At 50.5% G+C, this 18,751-nt stretch overlaps 1 protein-coding gene across 2 annotated transcripts in view; it reads right to left on the bottom strand.

Annotated features, from left to right (window-relative positions):
- Positions 1-18,751, bottom strand: part of LOC138296871 (uncharacterized) — a 246,381-nt gene that overhangs the window by 206,432 nt on the left and 21,198 nt on the right. For both annotated transcript variants that reach the window (XM_069236360.1, XM_069236361.1), the window contains exon 2: positions 12,960-15,706. In XM_069236360.1, the coding sequence (XP_069092461.1) occupies positions 12,960-13,421 (462 nt within the window). In that variant the 5' untranslated portion in view covers positions 13,422-15,706. The remainder of the gene's footprint in view (positions 1-12,959; positions 15,707-18,751) is intronic.

Here is an 18,751-nt window from a genome sequence, read left to right as displayed (position 1 = left end):
AAGAACTTGATTCCATTTAGTCGTATTAGCTGTTTTGTCTTCAATAAATATGATTTTTTTATTTTATTTAATATTAAATTTGACAGCATGGAGTGTGGGACCCTAAAAATGTGCTGCATGGGAACTAAGGATGCTTCTGCTCCTTTTGGTGGGCCCTGGTACTTTCGGTCTTATCATCAGGGCCACTGGAATGATGCCATTGTTCGGCTGAGGCCATTTTCACATATTTATAGGTTTGCCGCTTTGCCACATAATCCATGATCTGCAAATTTTAACAACATTTTTTGTTTCTAGCTCAAATGGTTCAAAAGTTACTAAAAATACAGCAACACGTATTGCTGTGCAGTGTAAGGTCCTTTGCAAAGCTAGACTTGTCTCATTTTTCTTGCTTATTGCTACATTTGGATATTAAAATGAGGTGCAACCAAAACCAAGAACAGTGTTACCAAGTTTTAAAATCCTGAAAAAATGAAGTAATACTACTACAAAATGTGTCACATTTTGCTGCTTAATTTACCTTTTCTTGCCACATAATTTACTCAACCCTGGCCCATAATTTGCCCCTCTTCTGCCGCCTAGTGGCCCTGTTTATAGTAAGGGCTCCCAGTTTTTCATTTTTACATATTTTACAGATAAATACAGACAGAAAACAATCTATTTGCATGTCTATATTTATTTCCAAATATGGTAAAATACAGAAAATAGGAATTCGTCTGCACAGTTCTCTCTACTTTCAAGGGTACTTGCTGGGACAATAGCTGTGCAGACTGACAGATAGGGGAGTTAATAAAAAGTAAAACAATTTCCTACTGAAGTTTTAACAACTGCCCCAGTACAGCTGTTTAACCTGTTCTGCAATCCAAATGATTTCAGATGACTTCATTAAACTGTAAAGGGCTAAAACCCATTGGAATGTCGAGCACGAGTAAACATTTGTTGGTGAAATCAACCTGGAAATGTACTCATTGAAGATGTTTTTTTTATACACTAGACACAAAATAAATATGGATAAATACAGACGGAAACGTAAAAATCTGGGAGCCCTGTTTCTAACAGAAGGTACCACCTAGAAACCTGACCTATTTCTCTGGGTCGTTCTAAAGAGAGAAAAGTGCTGTGGAAATAAACACACCAATGTGCAGAGTAACTCGTGTAAACATATGTGAAACCACTCTTGAAAGCCAGTTTTGTGTTTGTGAATGTGTGCAGTGCTGCAGAGAGGTTGTTGCTCTCTGGCACTGAACCCCAGCAGTGGAATTAGTAAACACTTCCTTTTTAGGAGAAAACCGTGCCAGAGCTGTCAGGAGGGCTGCAGAAGCCCCCATCGAAACCCAAGCACTTGGCTGCCCTGGCAGTCACCCAAAGCAGAGCTACCAAGGGCTACAAATCGCTTCTTCCCATTGGTCGGTACAAACCGCAGCTTCCCATTGGCCGGTACAAACCGCTGCTTCCCATTGGCCAGATGGCTGAGTGGGCCCATCCCCAGAAGGCCACCCCTCCACCCGTGATTAGCTTCCTAGTGTGGAAGGACACTGACAGCCTGCCCCGTGCCACCATTTACCGGCACAAACCTGGCCTATTTCCTGGAAGCCCTTCCTCGACCCATGTGCCCTGCTTATCCTCCTAACATGGAGTGCCTCAGGACAGAGGGTGCAGCAGTCTGCCACATGCCAAGATGCTCTAGAGACAGATGGCAGAGGGGAGCCATGCTTGCACTTCCATGTGCCCTGGTTTCTCCCCTGGTATTCTAGGCCAGGGGGTGCTGCCAGCCTGCTCTATGCCACCATTCTATGTGCACATGGCTGACTGGTACACCCTTTAGATGGCCAAGAATTCACCTATGTGAGCAACCCTGGAAAGCCAAGCCCCGAGTAATGTGACCACCTCTGGAAGGCCAGGCCCACACCCATGTGACCTCCTCTGGAAGGCCAAGCTCTCATCCATATGACCACCTATGGAAGGACAGGTTCAAACTCAGGTGACTACCTCAGGAAGGATAGGTTCACACACATGTGACCTCCTGTGGAAGGCCAAGATCACACCCATTTAACCACCTCTGGAAGGACAGGTTCACACCCATGTGCCCACCTCTGGAAAGCCAACCTCCCAATCATGTGACCACCTCTGGAAGGCCAAGTTCCCATCCAAGTGATCTCCTCTGCAAGGAAAAGTTCACACTCTTATGACCACCTCTGGAAGTCCAATGTCACACTCGTATGACCTCCTCTGGAAGGCCAATCTCTCACCCATGTGACCACCTCTGAAAGGACAGGTTCACCCTAATGTGACCACCTCTGGAAGGCCAAGCTCCCATCCATATGGCCTCCTCTGGAAGCCAGGCTCAAACACCTGTGACCTCCTCTTAAGGTCATGTGACCACCAGTGGAAGTATCAGCTCATACCCCTTTGACCACCTCTGGAAGCCCAAGGTCACATTCACCTGATCTCTTCTGTCAGGACAAGCTCCCACCCAAGTGACCACCTTTGGAAGAGCCAAAACTCCACCCATGTGACCACCTCTGGAAGGACAAGTTCACACCCATGTGACCACCTCTGGAAGGACAAGTTCACACCCATGTGACCATGTCTGGAAGGCTGAGGTCACATCCCTTTGCCCTCCGTTGGAAGGACAAGCTCCCACCCATGTGACCACCTCTGGAAGAGCCAAACCTCCACCCATGTGACCACCTCTGGAAAGACAAGTTCACAGTCATGCGACCATGTCTGGAAAGCCGAGGACACACCCATGTGACCTCTGCTGGCAAGACAAGGTCCCACCCATGTGACCACCTACGGAAGGGCCAAGCTCTCACTCATGTAACCACCTGTTAAAGGACGAGTTCACACACATGTGACCATCTCTGGAAAGACAAGTTCACACTCATGTGACCATGTCTGGAAAGCCGAGGTCACACCCATGTGACATTCCCTGGCAAGACAAAGTCCCACCCATGTGAGCTCCTCTGGAAGGCAAAACTCTCACCCATGTGACCACCTCTGAAAGGACAAGTGTAGGAGGCTGGCCTGGCTTGTAGTGGGTACCAAGGGGTACTTACACTCTGTACCAGGTCCAGTTATCCCTTATTAGTGTAGAAGAGGTGTTTCTAGCAGCTTAGTCTGATAGAAGGTAGCTATAGCAGAGCAGCTTAGGCTGAACTAGGAGACATGCAAAGCTCCTACTATACCACTGGTGTCATATGCACAATATCATAAGAAAACACAATACACAGATATTCTAAAAATAAAGGTATTTTATTTTTATGACAATATGCCAAAAGTATCTCAGTGAGTACCCTCAGTATGAGGATGCCAAATATACACAAGATATATGTACACAATACCAAAAATATGCAGTGATAGCAAAAGGAAGTAATGTAATGGACTGTAAGAAAACAGTGAGGGTTAGAAAAATAGCCCACCCCAAGACCCTGTAAGGTAGGTGTAAAGTGCACCTACAACCCCCAGAGAGCACAGAAGTCGTGACAGGGGGATTCTGCAAGGAAAACCAACACCAGCAAAGCAACAACAGTGGATTTCCGGACCTGAGTACCTGTGAAACAAGGGGACCAAGTCCAAGAGTCGCGACAGTGTAGAGAGTGGGCAGATGCCCAGGAAATGCCAGCTGAGGGTGAAAAGAAGCTGCTACCGGATGGAAGAAGCTTTGGTTTCTGCAAGAACGAAGAGGACTAGGAACTTCCCCTTTGGAGGATGGATGTCCCACGTCGTGAAGAAGCTTGCAGAGGTGTTCCCACGCAGAAAGACCGCAAACAAGCCTTGCTAGCTGCAAGGGTCGCGTTTAGGGTTTTTGGATGCTGCTGTGGCCCAGGATGGACCAGGATGTCGCCACTTGGATGAGGAGAGAGAGGGGGTGCCCAGCAAGTCAGGGAGCCCTCACAGAAGCAGGCAGCACCCACAGAAGTACCGGAACCGGCACTTGGAAGAGGAGTGAACCGGAGTCCACCCGAAGTCAGAAAAGGGAGTCCCACGACGCCGGAGGACAACTCAGAAGGTTGTGCACTGCAGGTTAGAGTGTCGGAGACCCAGGCTTAGCTGTGCACGAAGGAAATCCTGAAAGAGTGCACAGGAGCTGGAGCAGCTGCAAATCACGCGGTACCCAGCAATGCAGTCTAGCGTGGGGAGGCAAGGACTTATCTCCACCAAACTTGGACTGAAGAGTCACTGGACTGTGGCAGTCACTTGGACAGAGTTGCTGGATTCAAGGGACCTCGCTCGTCGTGCTGAGAGGAGACCCAGAGAACCGGTGATGCAGTCTTTTGTTGCCTGCGGTTGCAGGGGGAAGATTCCGTCGACCCACTGGAGATTTCTTCAGAGCTCCTGGTGCATAAAGGAGGCAGGCTACCCCAGAGCATGCACCACCAGGAAACAGGCGAGAAAGCCGGCAGGATGAAGCGATACAAGGTTGCAGTAGTCGTCTTTGCTACTTTGTTGCGGTTTTGCAGGCGTCCTGAGCAGTCAGCGGTCGATCCTTTGGCAGAAGGTGAAGAGGGAGATGCAGAGGAACTCTGGTGAGCTCTTGCATTCGGTATCTGAAGAATTCCCCAAAGCAGAGACCCTAAATAGCCAGAAAAGGAGGTTTGGCTACCTAGGAAGGAGGATAGGCTAGTAAGAAAGGTAAGAGCCTATCAGAAGGAGTCTCTGACGTCACCTGATGGCACTGGCCACTCAGAGCAGTCCAGTGTGCCAGCAACACCTCTGTTTCCAAGATGGCAGAGGTCTGGAGCACACTGGAGGAGCTCTGGGCACCTCCCCTGGGAGGTGCAGGTCAGGGGAGTGGTCACTCCCCTTTCCTTTGTCCAGTTTTGCGCCAGAGCAGGGCTGGGGGATCCCTGAACCGGTGTAGACTGGCTTATGCAGAGATGGGCACCATCTGTGCCCATCAAAGCATTTCCAGAGGCTGGGGGAGGCTACTCCTCCCCAGCCCTGACACCTTTTTCCAAAGGGAGAGGGTGTAACACCCTCTCTCTGAGGAAGTCCTTTGTTCTGCCCATCTGGGCCAAGCCTGGCTGGACACCAGGAGGGCAGAAACCTGTCTGAGGGGTTGGCAGCAGCAGCAGCAGCAGCTGCAGTGAAACCCCGGGAAAGGCAGTTTGGCAGTACCCGGGTCTGTGCTAGAGACTCAGGGGATCATGGAATTGTCACCCCAATGCCAGAATGGCATTGGGGTGACAATTCCATGATCTTAGACATGTTACATGGCCATGTTCGGAGTTACCATTGTGACGCTATACATATGTCGTGAACTATGTATAGTGCACGCGTGTAATGGTGTCCCCGCACTCACAAAGTCCGGGGAATTTGCCCTGAACGATGTGGGGGCACCTTGGCTAGTGCCAGGGTGCCCACACACTAAGTAACTTTGCACCCAACCTTCACCAGGTGAAGGTTAGACATATAGGTGACTTATAAGTTACTTAAGTGCAGCGGTAAATGGCTGTGAAATAACGTGGACGTTATTTCACTCAGGCTGCAGTGGCAGGCCTGTGTAAGAATTGTCAGAACTCCCTATGGGTGGCAAAAGAAATGCTGCAGCCCATAGGGATCTCCTGGAACCCCAATACCCTGGGTACCTTAGTACCATATACTAGGGAATTATAAGGGTGTTCCAGTATGCCAATGTGAATTGGTGAAATTGGTCACTAGCCTGTTAGTGACAATTTGAGAGAAGTGAGAGAGCATAACCACTGAGGTTCTGGTTAGCAGAGCCTCAGTGAGACAGTTAGGCATCACACTGGGAACACATACATATAGGTCACAAACTTATGAGCACTGGGGTTCTGACTAGCAGGGTCCCAGTGACACATAACAAACATACTGAGAACATAGGGTCTTCACTATGAGCACTGGGCCCTGGCTAGCAGGATCCCAGTGAGACAGTGAAAACACCCTGACATACACTCACAAACAGGCCAAAAGTGGGGGTAACAAGGCTAGAAAGAGGCTACTTTCTCACACAGATGGACTACTTTTTACACTGCCAAGTCTTGTTGGTCGCCAGCCCGGTGACCTACCCTGTCTCGGACATCTCCGACTCCAGAGCAGTTCCAAGCATAGTGACCGACATCGACAACAACCCCACTCCTAAGATCCTGCATCCTGAAGGAGGCGACTTTAAGAGAAGTGGCAGAGCACCTTTGGCGTGACCATCCCGTGATTGACTGCTCCCAGAGCCCCCGTTGTGGAATCTAGGTCTGGCGACCCTAAAAGCCTCTTCTTTCTGAGGGTAAACAGCAGCTCCATCCCCAAGTGTGTTTGTCAAGTGCTGCAATTTTGACAGGCATTGCGGATCCCGTCAGTACCAAGGACAGCCAGAACACCTCAGCACCCGGACCCCCTGGACAAGGTGACGAGATACTGTCTGTTGAGACTTGGTCTAGGGACCCGCAAGACGTGAACTCCAGGTGGGTTCCATGGAACTCACCCCACAAGTGATAGATTGCACACGTTCCCCCCATTGACTTCAATGGTACTCATTTGAGAACTAAAAGTGCATCTATTTTTCAACGCTCCTAAAATCCACAACTCCGGTTGCATGGTGGATACAAAGTTCATTTTGGTGTCTAAATTAAGATTTTTAAAAACTGCTTTATTTTTCTAAATTGGTGTTGGATTTCTTTGGAGTCGTGTCAATTACTCATGGTCCATGTTGGTGTTGTGAGATGCTTCACACGTGTTCCTCTAAGCATCCTGACTGCTCTTTGCCTCTCTACCAGACTGAGCTTAGGTTTAGTGGTGTGATCCCGAGGTCCACTCCTGGGTAACGCTCACTTCTGGGTAATGTAATACTAGTGTACTACATGGTAAGACACCCCCAGGCATACCACATAATACTGCCACCTTGATACACTGACACTTTATACATTATTTCGCGTGTAGTGTCCCACGGTCACCTGAAAGTGATGTCAGTGCACCAAGAAGTGTCCTTCAAGAGCTTAACATCCAGCTGAAAGCAAGGAAGGGCCCTGCCCACTTCCTAGTTACAAAACCAGCTGTTCCGCCAAACCTCAACACAACTCAGTTGTAAAGAGTTTCCTGGACCGCAGGAGTTTGTGCTCTGCCCATATTCTGAGGGTACTTCATAAGATCTGTCTCTGTTTTTACAGCTTTATATTGCACAAACTTGGTCCAAGAGCATTAGAGTACTTACATGTGCAACAGGTCACAATACACAAGGTCAGATTTTTTTTTTAGGTAGGGAAGAGATTAGGAGTTTTGTCTAGAATCACAGGATGGTGAGCAGATGCAGGGATTCGACACTGGTTCCCCAGTTCCAAAGCCGGCAGCTCTGACCATTAGGCCATATCTCCTCCCCATGCGGTAATCTTGTGAGGCCTTGTTGATGTACCGGCCTGACCGGAACACTGTGTGATGCTAGTTCTGTGTTTGGTTGGAGCCCCTCTAGAAATTAAGGCACAGCCTGGCTGCCTGGCTCTGCACTCTGCGCAGGTTGCTGAGTGTTTTGGGATGGCCAGAGGGCATTAACTGACAGTAATTAGGGTGTCCTTTTACCAGCTGTAAATGTATGCTTTTAAACAATGCAGTAACATGTGGAACAAACAGAGGGGGTCACGTGGAAACTGATCTCCAGGTTTTATTTTCACTTTGTGGGACCCAGCGGATTGTTTTGCCATTTAGTTCAAAGTAAAAAAACACAATTAAAAAAAAGCTTCAAATGTTTCGAATTATAATGACATTTGAAACAATTAGTGAGGAAGGAAAACATGAGGATAAAATGAAGATAAAAAAGGAAAATGAGAGCCAAGAAGCATTGTCAAAGCCAACGGGTGTTACTTTGCCAATGCTTGTTGTTGGCTTGGATTGGTTTTACAAAGCGGGGCGAGCATTGGCAAAGCCAGTAACTACCACCGGACATCTTGGAACAATACTTTGAATATTTCCAAGATGGCTCCCTCGTTGCATCAACTCCACAAGCTGTGGGACAGCCATCTTGAAATGTAAAAAAAAAAAAAAAAGGACATTCCAAGGTAGGCTGTTGCTGCTATTGGCTGTGCCGATGCTTACTTAATTTTACAGGCATTCCCAAGGCTAATATTGGCGAGCAAAAAATAGTTAACTGACGTCAGCAGCGGAAGGATACACTAAAACACTGAAAACAAGGATGAGCAGCAGGGAATTTAAATAGACAAATGAGCCATGCAGTCACGGACAAGGGGCAGACCCAAACCCCACTGTAATTATAAATTACAATAATGGCTGCAATGCTGTAGCAGAAGCTAAAACTGTCATACGAAGAAGAATTAAAAAATGGAATGTAAAATGAAATGAGGATGCAAAGAAACCGGATGGAGGAGAAAGAAAGGCCACTGATGTGAGTGATGGGGTGATGCTGAGGACGGAGAAAGGGAACAAATTTGGAAGATGCCACCTATTATAACAAAACAAAAAAATCAAAACAGGTAATTTCAGAACCTTTTGTGTTTTTCTGAAAAATTTATCTAATCTATTAACACAAGTTTCAAACCTTAGTGCAACTGGGTCTGCAACGCCCAGAATGCACTGGGCGGTCAAACGAAATCCCGGAATGGGCAGCTGGTGTTCCTGATGACATGGAGTTATCTGTGACATTTATCTGCGATCTCCATTTCAGGACAATCTTAGTGGTGTGGTAGTGGTCGATGAATTGTGCTACAAAAGATCACAAATTTGGACCCTACTTTTTTAAAAGGCAAATCCCAGTCGAGGCAATTTAAAAAAAAAAAAACATATCAATATGTCCGGTAGTTAAGACAGACTCCTTAAGCATACATTCATCCCTTATTGACGCCCGTCCCTTTACAAAAGGATTTCACCCCAAAATCAGGGTGCAGGATGAAAATTCGGAGTATTGTCCACGTCCAGTTTCAGCGTTTCACAGGGAAAGCTCATGGTAGTGTCACGATTTAAAGACTGCAAACACTTTAAAACATGCCTTTGTCAGCCACTCCCTCAGAGATGTTCAACAATCACAGACTCATTTTTTTAGGTCGCAGCCCACCAGACTAATGAACATCTTGGGGACATTCAGAAAGTTGACCTAGGAATGCATTCTGCCCATTGCTTGCCATTGGCTTTGTGGTTTGTAACTCACACTTTCTGGCCTTTCATTTGCTGGCTTGCTTTGTTTTAGGCTGTCCAGCTTGAGCTCAGTCCTTCACTTGTCAAGGCCAAATGTACCGTATTCTTCTGAGTTTTCTCTTTCTGTAAACAGGCCTGTAAATCTTGTTCTTACCTTGTCACTTTTGCTGTCACGTCAAATGTCAGGCACTGCCTTCCTAGGTGCCTGTTTACGTTTCTTTCTCTGACTTCAAAGTGAGAAGATTTATGTGACAATTGTGCTGGGTACTAGGAGTAGGAAATAGTTTTTTTTCTAGCACACAACACAATTTAAATGAACAGTTTAAGTATTTCCGAATATATATGAGGATTAGGAACACAAATGAAGCACATTTTTTGTTATTTTTGAAGTGTGTTGGAGACAAATACTTTAATATAATCAAAACAAATCTTTACCCTCCATGATGCAATTTTCACACATTTTCGTCTGTGCACTGTATAGATTGATTAGTAAAACTGTATGTCTGTGCAAATGTACACAGTAATGATCCTTTCAATTGTAAATATGTTATCTGTAATGGCAGTGCACTACCACACCATGATTATTCCACACTACGCCACTCCACTCTACTCTGCACCACTCCACGCCACTGCGCTCTGCATCACTCCACTCTATGCCACTGCACTCTACGCCACTTCACACTAGAGCCCATGTTTATAAAAAATGGAGCACAACTGCGCTAACGCAGTTGTGCGTCATTTTTCTTAACACAAGCGAACGCCATTCCCTAATGCCATCCGTGCGCTATATTTATAAAATGATGCATGATGGTGCTAAGGAATGGCTAGCGTCTCAAAAAAAGACGCTAGACTTTGAGGGTTGGCGTTGGGGGAATGACGCTAATGGGTCAAAACGGATGGTAGGCTGATTAGCTGCAAACGTTCTGCCGCTAGTCAGATTAGTATCATTTTTTTGACGCACAACCAGCCAAATAACGACTCCTGTCAAAGTATAGACAGTAGTCATTACCACTACTCCAATGCCCACCCCAGGGGACCAGTGTCCCCTGGGCAAGGCCTACATACCCAGTGCCAGGCAAGGGGACCCATGTAAGGGGCCCCCAATGGCACACCACACACATACACTTACCTATGATGGGCTCCCTCCTCCTATAGTGTCCCTGTGGTGTGGGTGGTGGTGCTGCTGGGGGTTGGGGTGGGCATCTTTGTGCCCAGTCAATGTATTTCCCCATGGAAATGTGCCTACCTGCACATTAACGCCTGGTCTGACCAGGCATTAAATAATGGCTCTAAGCAGGCTTAGCAGCATTATTTAGGTCCGCCTCCTGCTTGCGCGTCGTCTTGCATCGGGTATTAGATATGGCGCTGGGGGGTTAGCTTCATTTTTAGGAAGGAAACGCCTACCTTGCATCTTATTAACGCAAGGTGGGTTGGCGCTTCCTAAAAATGACGCTAACTCCAAAATAAAATATAAATATGGAGTTAAGTTAACGTTGCTTTATCGTCAAAATAAATGGCGCTAAGGCAACATTAGCCTTCCACAAATACGGGTCTAGGTCTCTCTACTCTACCTGGTACCACTCTACTCTGTGCCAAGGTACTCTTCACCACTCTACACCACGGTACTTTTCACCACTGCATTCTACACCACTCCAGTCTAGGCAAAACAATCTACTCGGCACAACTCCAATCTACATCTCTGTATTCTAGGACACTCTGCACTACTGCACTCTATGCCACTACACTGTACACCATTTTACTCTTTGCAATTACACTCTATGTCACGCTACGCAACTGCACTCTACCCACAACCACTCCACTCTATGCTGCATCACTCTACACTGAAACTATCTACTCTACGCCACTGTACTCTACGCTACTTTACTCTTAACCACTTCACTCTATGCCAATACACTCTCCATAACTGCACTCTATGTCACTGCACTGTACGTCGCTTTATTTTACTCTGCATCACTGTACTATATGTCACCGCTCTCTACGCCACTCTACTCCACTCTTCCACACCGCACACTGACACTCCACTCTACAACACTGTACTTTCCGCTTTTCCACCACTGGACTCCACGGCACTCTACTCTGCACTACCCCACTATGCTACTCCACTCTATGCCACTGAATTCTACACCACTCTACTATGCACAACTCCACTCTAGGCCACTACACTCTATGCCACTGCGCTGTACTGAACTATACTCTACTCTGCAGCACTCTGTGCTACTGTACTCTGCACCACTCTACAGCACTGCACTGTATGCCACTCAATTCTACTGCACTCTACGCCCTTGCACGCTATGCCACTCAACTCTCCGCCACTGCCATCTGCATCTCTACGCCACTGCACTCTGTGCCACTGCACTCTATGCCACTGCACTTCACAGTAGAGCCCATGTTTATGAAAATGGCGCTCAACTGCGCTAACGCAGTTGTGCGTCATTTTTCTTAACATGAGCGAACGCCATTCCCTAATGCCATCCGTGCGCCATATTTATAAAATGACTCATGATGGTGCTAAGGAATGGCTAGCATCTCAAAAAAAGACCCTAGACAGTGAGGGATGGCATTAGGGGAAATGCCGGACCAGTGAGAGCGGAGTCTAGGATGAGGCCGAGGTTGCGGGCGTGGTCGGTGGGGGCGTTTCCGAGGGCGGTGGGCCACACTAATGGCAAGCAAGAGGTGAGCTATAAGCCAACTGTAAATTTTTGGTCAGCTGACAATAGGTCTTTTGAGCTGTCTGGTAGGCTTGACCTAAAACCTGTGGTGTTAACAGCTATATAAGTTATGAACTGTTATATTTTAAGAAAGCAACCCCCTGACCCATTTTTAAGGACTTAGGAGGGGTGGGGCCAACACTAGGCCCTCTTGAGCAGGTCTCACCTTTCTAAAGTACTAACAACTTACTTTCAGGGGTTTATAGTATCAGTAATCAAGCGCTTTGAAGTGGCATGTCAGTGCTTCATCTAACTCGCCAATAAATATGATCTTGTTATAAGCTACTCTGTGAGTTAATTGCCTGCAGCAGTGGTCTGTGTGAAGTTAGTAGCCAGGTCTCTGTGATACAAGTAGTTTAGGGCGTTAATTTGCAGGCATTTTCACACAGCATCGGATTATCATTGATATGTCTGTGACGTAGGATAACTCAGTGGGTTACTATCCCTGCCGCAGACATACACAATTATTATTCAGGTGTATATTATCTAAGATAGCTCTGTGGCTTAATGCACCTGCTGCAGACATCCTTCTCTGACCTAATATTATTCTTCAGCTGTCTTGGATGAGGGATAGCTTTTTAAAAAAAACAACTCCTGCAGTATCCTGAGGGCCTCAAAGCAGGTTGTTCCGTTTCAGGAGTGAGGCTTGAGACGCACAGCCAGCCAGCACTGGATATTTATGTCACTTTGCATTCTGGGACTTGTAAAGGGAGAGAGTAGAAGGACAAGCAAGGGAATACATTTCACACCTGCAGTGAGATTAAGTGAGAGTTCTGTAAGGGCAGTGACTTTCGATTAATCTGGTTAATGGCTGGCAAATGTTTTATTGACTTGTGCTTTGTCTGTAGGTCCTTTCAGATGGAGTCCTCGTTTGCTCTATAAAATATGTAATTAGAATGCAATACACATACACTATATGACAATCAAACATAGCTTCAAGTAGCCTCATGTCATGTGTGTCACCCTGAAACAGACCTATGTTTCTAGCCAACAGCACTGCATGCAGGGTCTTTCAGAAGTGAAACTACAAGTCCCAGAAAGCAAAGCGGTGTTGTTTAAGAAGCCGCTGCTGGCCGAGGGGGTCAGATATGCCGTGGGATCACCTGGCAGCATGCTCAGTCAATAAGCTGGTCTTACCTTGACCTGGGCCTTGGGCCGGTTCTCGCGGTGCATGCCGGCCATGCGCGGCAGATCCCGGGTCATCCGACTGTTGTTATTGTTAAGGTTCCTCTCAGAGCCCGGTGGGGACACCCTGGGGGTCCCCTCAGTGGTCCCAGTTGGCCCCCCTCGCCAGTTGGACAGAGTAATCTTCCTGATGGCGCGCGCGGCTAGCGCGTTCCGGTTGATGCGATCCTCCTCTGTGATGGCGTCGGTGGGGCTGTCCCTCCTTGGTGCCCCACCGCCGGCTGTGGCAGAGCGGGGCTGACCGGAACCCACCTGTGCCCGGGCCAAGTAGAGGGACACGCGGTCGTTAAGGTTCGGGAGCAGGCTGCCGTTGTCCAAAGTGGCCATGCCGGGGTCCACCTCGGCGCATTTGGGCAGGGAGAGTCGAGTGCCAACTGTGAAGGGTTGTAGCTTCCTCACCGCGCTGTCAGACATCCTCCCAGAGCATCAAGCCCGCGAGGAAGATTCCAAAAATGGTTTTAAGAGCCCCTGGGCGAACAAATGTCTGATCCACGACAGGGGGCCGAGACAGGTGGGCTCAAGGATGAGGCGCCTCCTGGAATCCTGCGCTGCGCCTCTGAGGCCTGCGGTGTTGGCATGCGTGCCCACCTGCCCGCTTTTGGGAGGGAAGGGGCAGGTGGCAGCACAGGATGGCGCTCGGGGACTGAGGGGGCTCTGCCCTGGACCCCCGGCCCCTCCAGCAGCAGCTGCCCCCGACAGCTGAGTCCCTGGGCCGCTTCCTGCAGCCTTGGCGCAAGGCTCGGAAAATACAGGCAAATCCTTCGTCCGAGCCCGGCCTGGCGGCCAGAGACAAACCGTCTGAGAGAGGCACAAAAATATATTTACAAGCAAGAAATGGAGAGCACCAGTCCTGTTCCCCCGGAGGGCGAGTGGGGGTCTCGGTGCAGTCCAATATCAACAGATAACGCACAGTGCCATCAACGAAACCAGGGAAGGGTCCCAGTGCGTAAAACAAGCTAGAAGCTCAAATCCAAAAACAGAAGAGAGCAAGAAGTGGGTTTCCAAACTTTATCCCCTTGTTTCCACAAACCAGTGTAAGGCAGGGCGCCGAGGAAGCTTCCTTCAGAGCAGAATCCAGTCTTCTTGGCGCCTGGATCTGGTGGAGATTCTTATAGACAATGGAGTCGCTAGATTGCGGCCTTTCGGTGGGATGTGGGGCTCCCTAGGTATCTTAGGCTCTGGTTCAGTGGGTGAGTGGGGGACCCCTAGCTTTCCTCTGGTGTCCCTGCAGTCAAAATCTCATTGGGCACAAGGGCGAACCCCCCTTTAATCCTCAGGATCCAGGTTTGAGGGTGACTACACGGGTTGGAAGGGGGAGCCACACGTTCCCATCAGGGAGGTGTTCGCCCACTTTGTCGGCCAAGGAACTTGGGTATCACGACTCTGACGAGTGGCTGGTTCGCGAGCTCCTCCACAGCCCCTTGCCTTGGGGTCCCTGTGACGCCCTGTTGACCGGTTCTTCAAACTGAGGTGTCTGATGCCTGGCAATGCCTTTAGCGGGGGTCCAAGGATTCTGGAGCTTTTGCGTGAATGGATGGTGGGCCTGCTTTGGCAGAGGGTGTCTGACCTTTGACTCCTTTGCAGGCCCTGGTTCTGGGTGCCTCAGTTTCACCTTGTAGGCCTCTCTCTCTTTCAAGGCCTGGTCACCTCGCGAGCTCTCAGCTGACGGCGGCGTATGGCAATACCTTTAGATGCGTCCAGGACTTCTGTATTTCTGGTCTGACTTGAAGGCAGGCGTGTCTGGACAGAGTGTGCTTAACAGGTCACTTGAGGCAGGGGTCCTTAGTTGCAAAGTTTGAGGTCACTTGGCCGTGAGTGGGTCAGATAACCAGTTTTGCTCGATATTCCCAGGGTGATCCTGGCTTCTGGGTGGTGTCCTGGACCTAAGTTGATGGCCACCATGCAGCACGAGGCTTTGGTGACGTGCTGCGTCTCTGCACCTATACCCTACCTTGATGAGGGGGTGTCCAAAGCAGGTGCCAAAAGTCAAGGGGGTGATGGGGAATGGCTGTGAAGATGTAAGGAGCAGTCTTTTGTCAGGAGGATGGAAACCCTTTGCAAATATAGTTTGGGGGCCGCGGGAGCCGGGTCTTCCGTGCTGGCCGCTGTCTGGATGTCTTATCACCCCCACACCTGCCGAGGGAGGCCCTTCTGTCACCAGGACCACTGCAGGAGGATCGGGGTGCCCCTGACTAGGTCACAGTATGGCAGAGGACATCCTGGATCTCTTTTTTGGTGGGAAGTTGGCCTTCCTTCACAGGTGTCACCAGGAAACCCTTCTCCTCTAGGATGTGGACAGCTGAAGGCCACTTGAAGGTCGCCACAAACTTTGAGGAGGCCAACAGGGCGAGTTGTGCTGCTGGTTGGTTTTTGGGGTGTCCTGTCGGCCAGGTGAGGTCTTCTCCTTACTCGCCGTCCACCTTCTTGCCCAGGTTGAGGAGGCAGAGGACGCAGCCCAGCACGGCTTGGCGGGATTGCTCAGAGGTGGCTCGCCGCCACACGCGGCGCAGCAAGAGCGCTAGGTGGGCTCCGGCCCAGGTGAGGCGCTTTCTGAGGAACTGTACCCCGGAAGCAGCAAGCCTGCTGCCAGCCAGCCGGATCAGGAGGGTGCGGAGCAGGAGGAAGGGCAGGGGCATGCTGCCGGTGCGGAGGAGGCCCTTGGCCCAGGGCGGCTGGCCTGGAGGCGTCGCTGGCCGGACCTGCAGAGGGGAGACATGGCGGAGACAAGAGGGTGAGACAGTGGAGCGTCTGGAAGCAAACATGAGAGGGCTGGAGAGGTGGAGCCAGGGAGGAGGCAGGATGGGGTGAGAGCAAGGCAGGCTGCATGAGATCACCATCCCGGCCCCGCGCAGACACTGCACGCGGTGCGCCCGCTCCTGCCCAGCGCTCCTGCCCAGCTCCCGGGGGTCCTCTCCTCCACTCTCCCACCCTACATCACCTTCTCTCGCGTTTACTCTTCCGAGCCCTACCTGTCTGCTTCAGCCTCACTCACTCTCGCTTTCCATTCCAGTTTCTTTCTTTCACTCGGGTATCTTCTGTCTGCATTCTTGCTCTCCCTCCTTCTCTCCCATTTCATTTTTCCTCTGCCCTCTTTTCATTCTCCCTTCTATATAAACCCTTCGTTCTTTGCTCATTCCTTTTTGTGTCTTTCATATTTTTATGTTCTGATAAATGATGTCTGTCTTGCTCCCTGTTTTTAACAGCTCCCCTCTATCTTCTCCCGTTTTCCCAATCTTCCATATTGCTTCCTCCATTTTCCCCTGTTTCTCCCCCCCTTCTTTTCTGTCTTCCTCCTTTCCTCTGCCTTGTCCTAAGCCTTCCCTTCTCACAGCCTCCCACGCATTAGCCCTGCGGCCCCCACCCTCACATGTAGCTGAGGGCAGCCCCCCCACTCCCCCGGACAGCAGAGCTGCAGCGTGATGTGATGTACAGCCCCCCCCCCCCTCAAGCGCACCCCCCGCGGCTGTGGAGCTGGGACAGGGGCCCCCAGCAGAGGGAGTGGCTGTGGAGCTGGGACAGGGGCCCCAGCAGAGGGAGTGGCTGTGGAGCTGGAACAGGGCCCCCAACAGAGAAAGTGGCTGTGGAGCTGGAACAGGGCCCCCTGCAGAGGGAGTGGCTGTGGAGCTGGAGTTGGAACAGGGCCCCCAACAGAGAGAGTGGCTGTGGAGCTGGAACAGGGCCCCCAGCAGAGAGAGTTGCTGTGGATCTGGAACAGGGCCCCCGGCAGAGGGAGTGGCTGTAGAGGTGGGCCCCCCAACAGATATAGTGGCTGTGCAGCTGGGACAAGGCCCCAGCAGAGGGAGTGGCTGTGGAGCTTGGACAAGACCCCAGCAGAGGGAGTGGCTGTGGAGCTGCCCCCCCCCCAGCTGAGGGAGTGGCTGTGGAGCTGGGACAGGGGCCCCCGGCAGAGGGAGTGGCTGTGGAGCTGGGGCCCCCAACAGATATAGTGGCTGTGGAGCTGGGACAGGGGCCCCCAGCAGAGGGAGTGGCTGTGGAGCTCCACCCCCCCCCCAGCTGAGGGAGTGGCTGTGGAGCTGGGACAGGGGCCCCCGGCAGAGGGAGTGACTGTGGAGCTGGGACAAGGCCCCAGCAGAGGGAGTGGCTGTGGAGCTGCCCCACCCCCCCAACTGAGGGAGTGGCTGTGGAGCTGGGGCCCTCAGCAGAGGGAGTGGCTGTGGAGCTGGGGCCCTCAGCAGAGGGAGTGAATGTGGAGCTGGGACAGGGGCCCCCAGCAGACAGAGTGGCTGTGGAGCTGGGGCTCCCAGCAGAGGGAGTGGCTGTGGAGCTGGGACAGGGCCCCCCAGCAGAGGGAGTGGCTGTGGAGCTGGGACAGGGGCCCCAGCAGACAGAGTGGCTGTGGAGGTGGGACAGGGGCCCCCAGCAGAGGGAGTGGCTGTGGAGCTGGTACAGGGCCCCCCAGCAGGGAGAGTATTTCACGGTGGGGGGGGAGGGGGGGAAGGGGGTTGGTCTTTGAGGGTGGAGGAAGGATGCAGAACTCAAAAAGAGCAGTCAAGGACCAACGAACATCTACCTCCACCCCCCAAAACTTCTCACGAGTTTCAACTCACCCCCTCCCACCCCCCAGAGGAGCACTTCATGTACTCCCACCCGAGGGCCAGAGACCCCTCCCTGCGCGATGCTGCTGCAGCCAGACAAGCATTTCTAAGAAAGAGTGACGGCATCGCATTCCTGCAGGATGTCCTAAAATTATATCAGAAAATACAAGCGTGCTCCCATGGAGACCTGCAGGGGGGCGTGTGAGGGAGGGGGGCTGGGGGGTGAGGAGAGAGGAGGGCGGGAGGGGCCCTGGGAACGAGGGACGGGAGGAAGGGGAACTGTGGGGAGAGATGAAGAGACAAGTCACAGAGGGAGAGCGGGGAGAAGACTGGAGAGAAAGGAGATGAAACAGGAAAAGAGACAAGTCACAGAGAGAGAAGAGATGAAACAGGGAAAGAGACAAGTCAGAGAGAGCGAGGGGGGAGACTGGAGAGAGGAGAGAAGAGATGAAACAGGAAAAGAGACAAGTCACAGAGAGCGGGGGGGAGACTGGAGAGAGGAGAGAAGAGATGAAACAGGAAAAGAGGGTGAGGAGAGAGAAGAGATGAAACAGGAAAAGAGACAAGTCACAGAGAGCGAGGGGGGAGACAGGAGAGAAGAGATGAAACAGGAAAAGAGACAAGTCACAGAGGGAGAGGAGAGAGAAGAGATGAAACAGGAAAAGAGACAAGTCACAGAGGGTGAGGAGAGAGAAGAGATGAAACAGGAAAAGAGACAAGTCACAGAGGGTGAGGAGAGAGAAGAGATGAAACAGGAAAAGAGATAAGTCACAGAGGACGAGAGGGGGAAGACTAGAGAGAGGAGAGAAGAGAGGAAAGAGGGAAAGAGACAAGTCACAGAGAGCGAGGGCAGAGAAGAGATGAAAGAGGGAAAGAGACAAGTCACAGAGAGCGAGGGGGTGAGAGGACTGGAGAGAGAAGAGATGAAACAGGAAGTGAAAGAGGAGAACAGGATGTGAGACGGAGGGAGAGATGCAATGGGAAGGAAAAGGTACGCGTGAGCGAGGAAAAAGAGTAAGGGAGAGGAAAACATCATAGCAAGAAAGAGACAAAGAAAGAAAGAAAAAGACGAAATGAGAGGACAGAGAAAAGGGAGAGAAAGAGTGAAAGAAAAAAGAAATGAGAGGAGAGAAAAACAGGGGCGTAACACCAAGGGAAAGAAAAAGAAAGGAGCTAGAGAAGGGTAAT

Source organism: Pleurodeles waltl, chromosome 5 (genome assembly GCF_031143425.1).
Source record: "Pleurodeles waltl isolate 20211129_DDA chromosome 5, aPleWal1.hap1.20221129, whole genome shotgun sequence".
Taxonomy (NCBI): domain Eukaryota; kingdom Metazoa; phylum Chordata; class Amphibia; order Caudata; family Salamandridae; genus Pleurodeles; species Pleurodeles waltl.
This window is presented reverse-complemented; position numbering and strand designations above follow the sequence as displayed.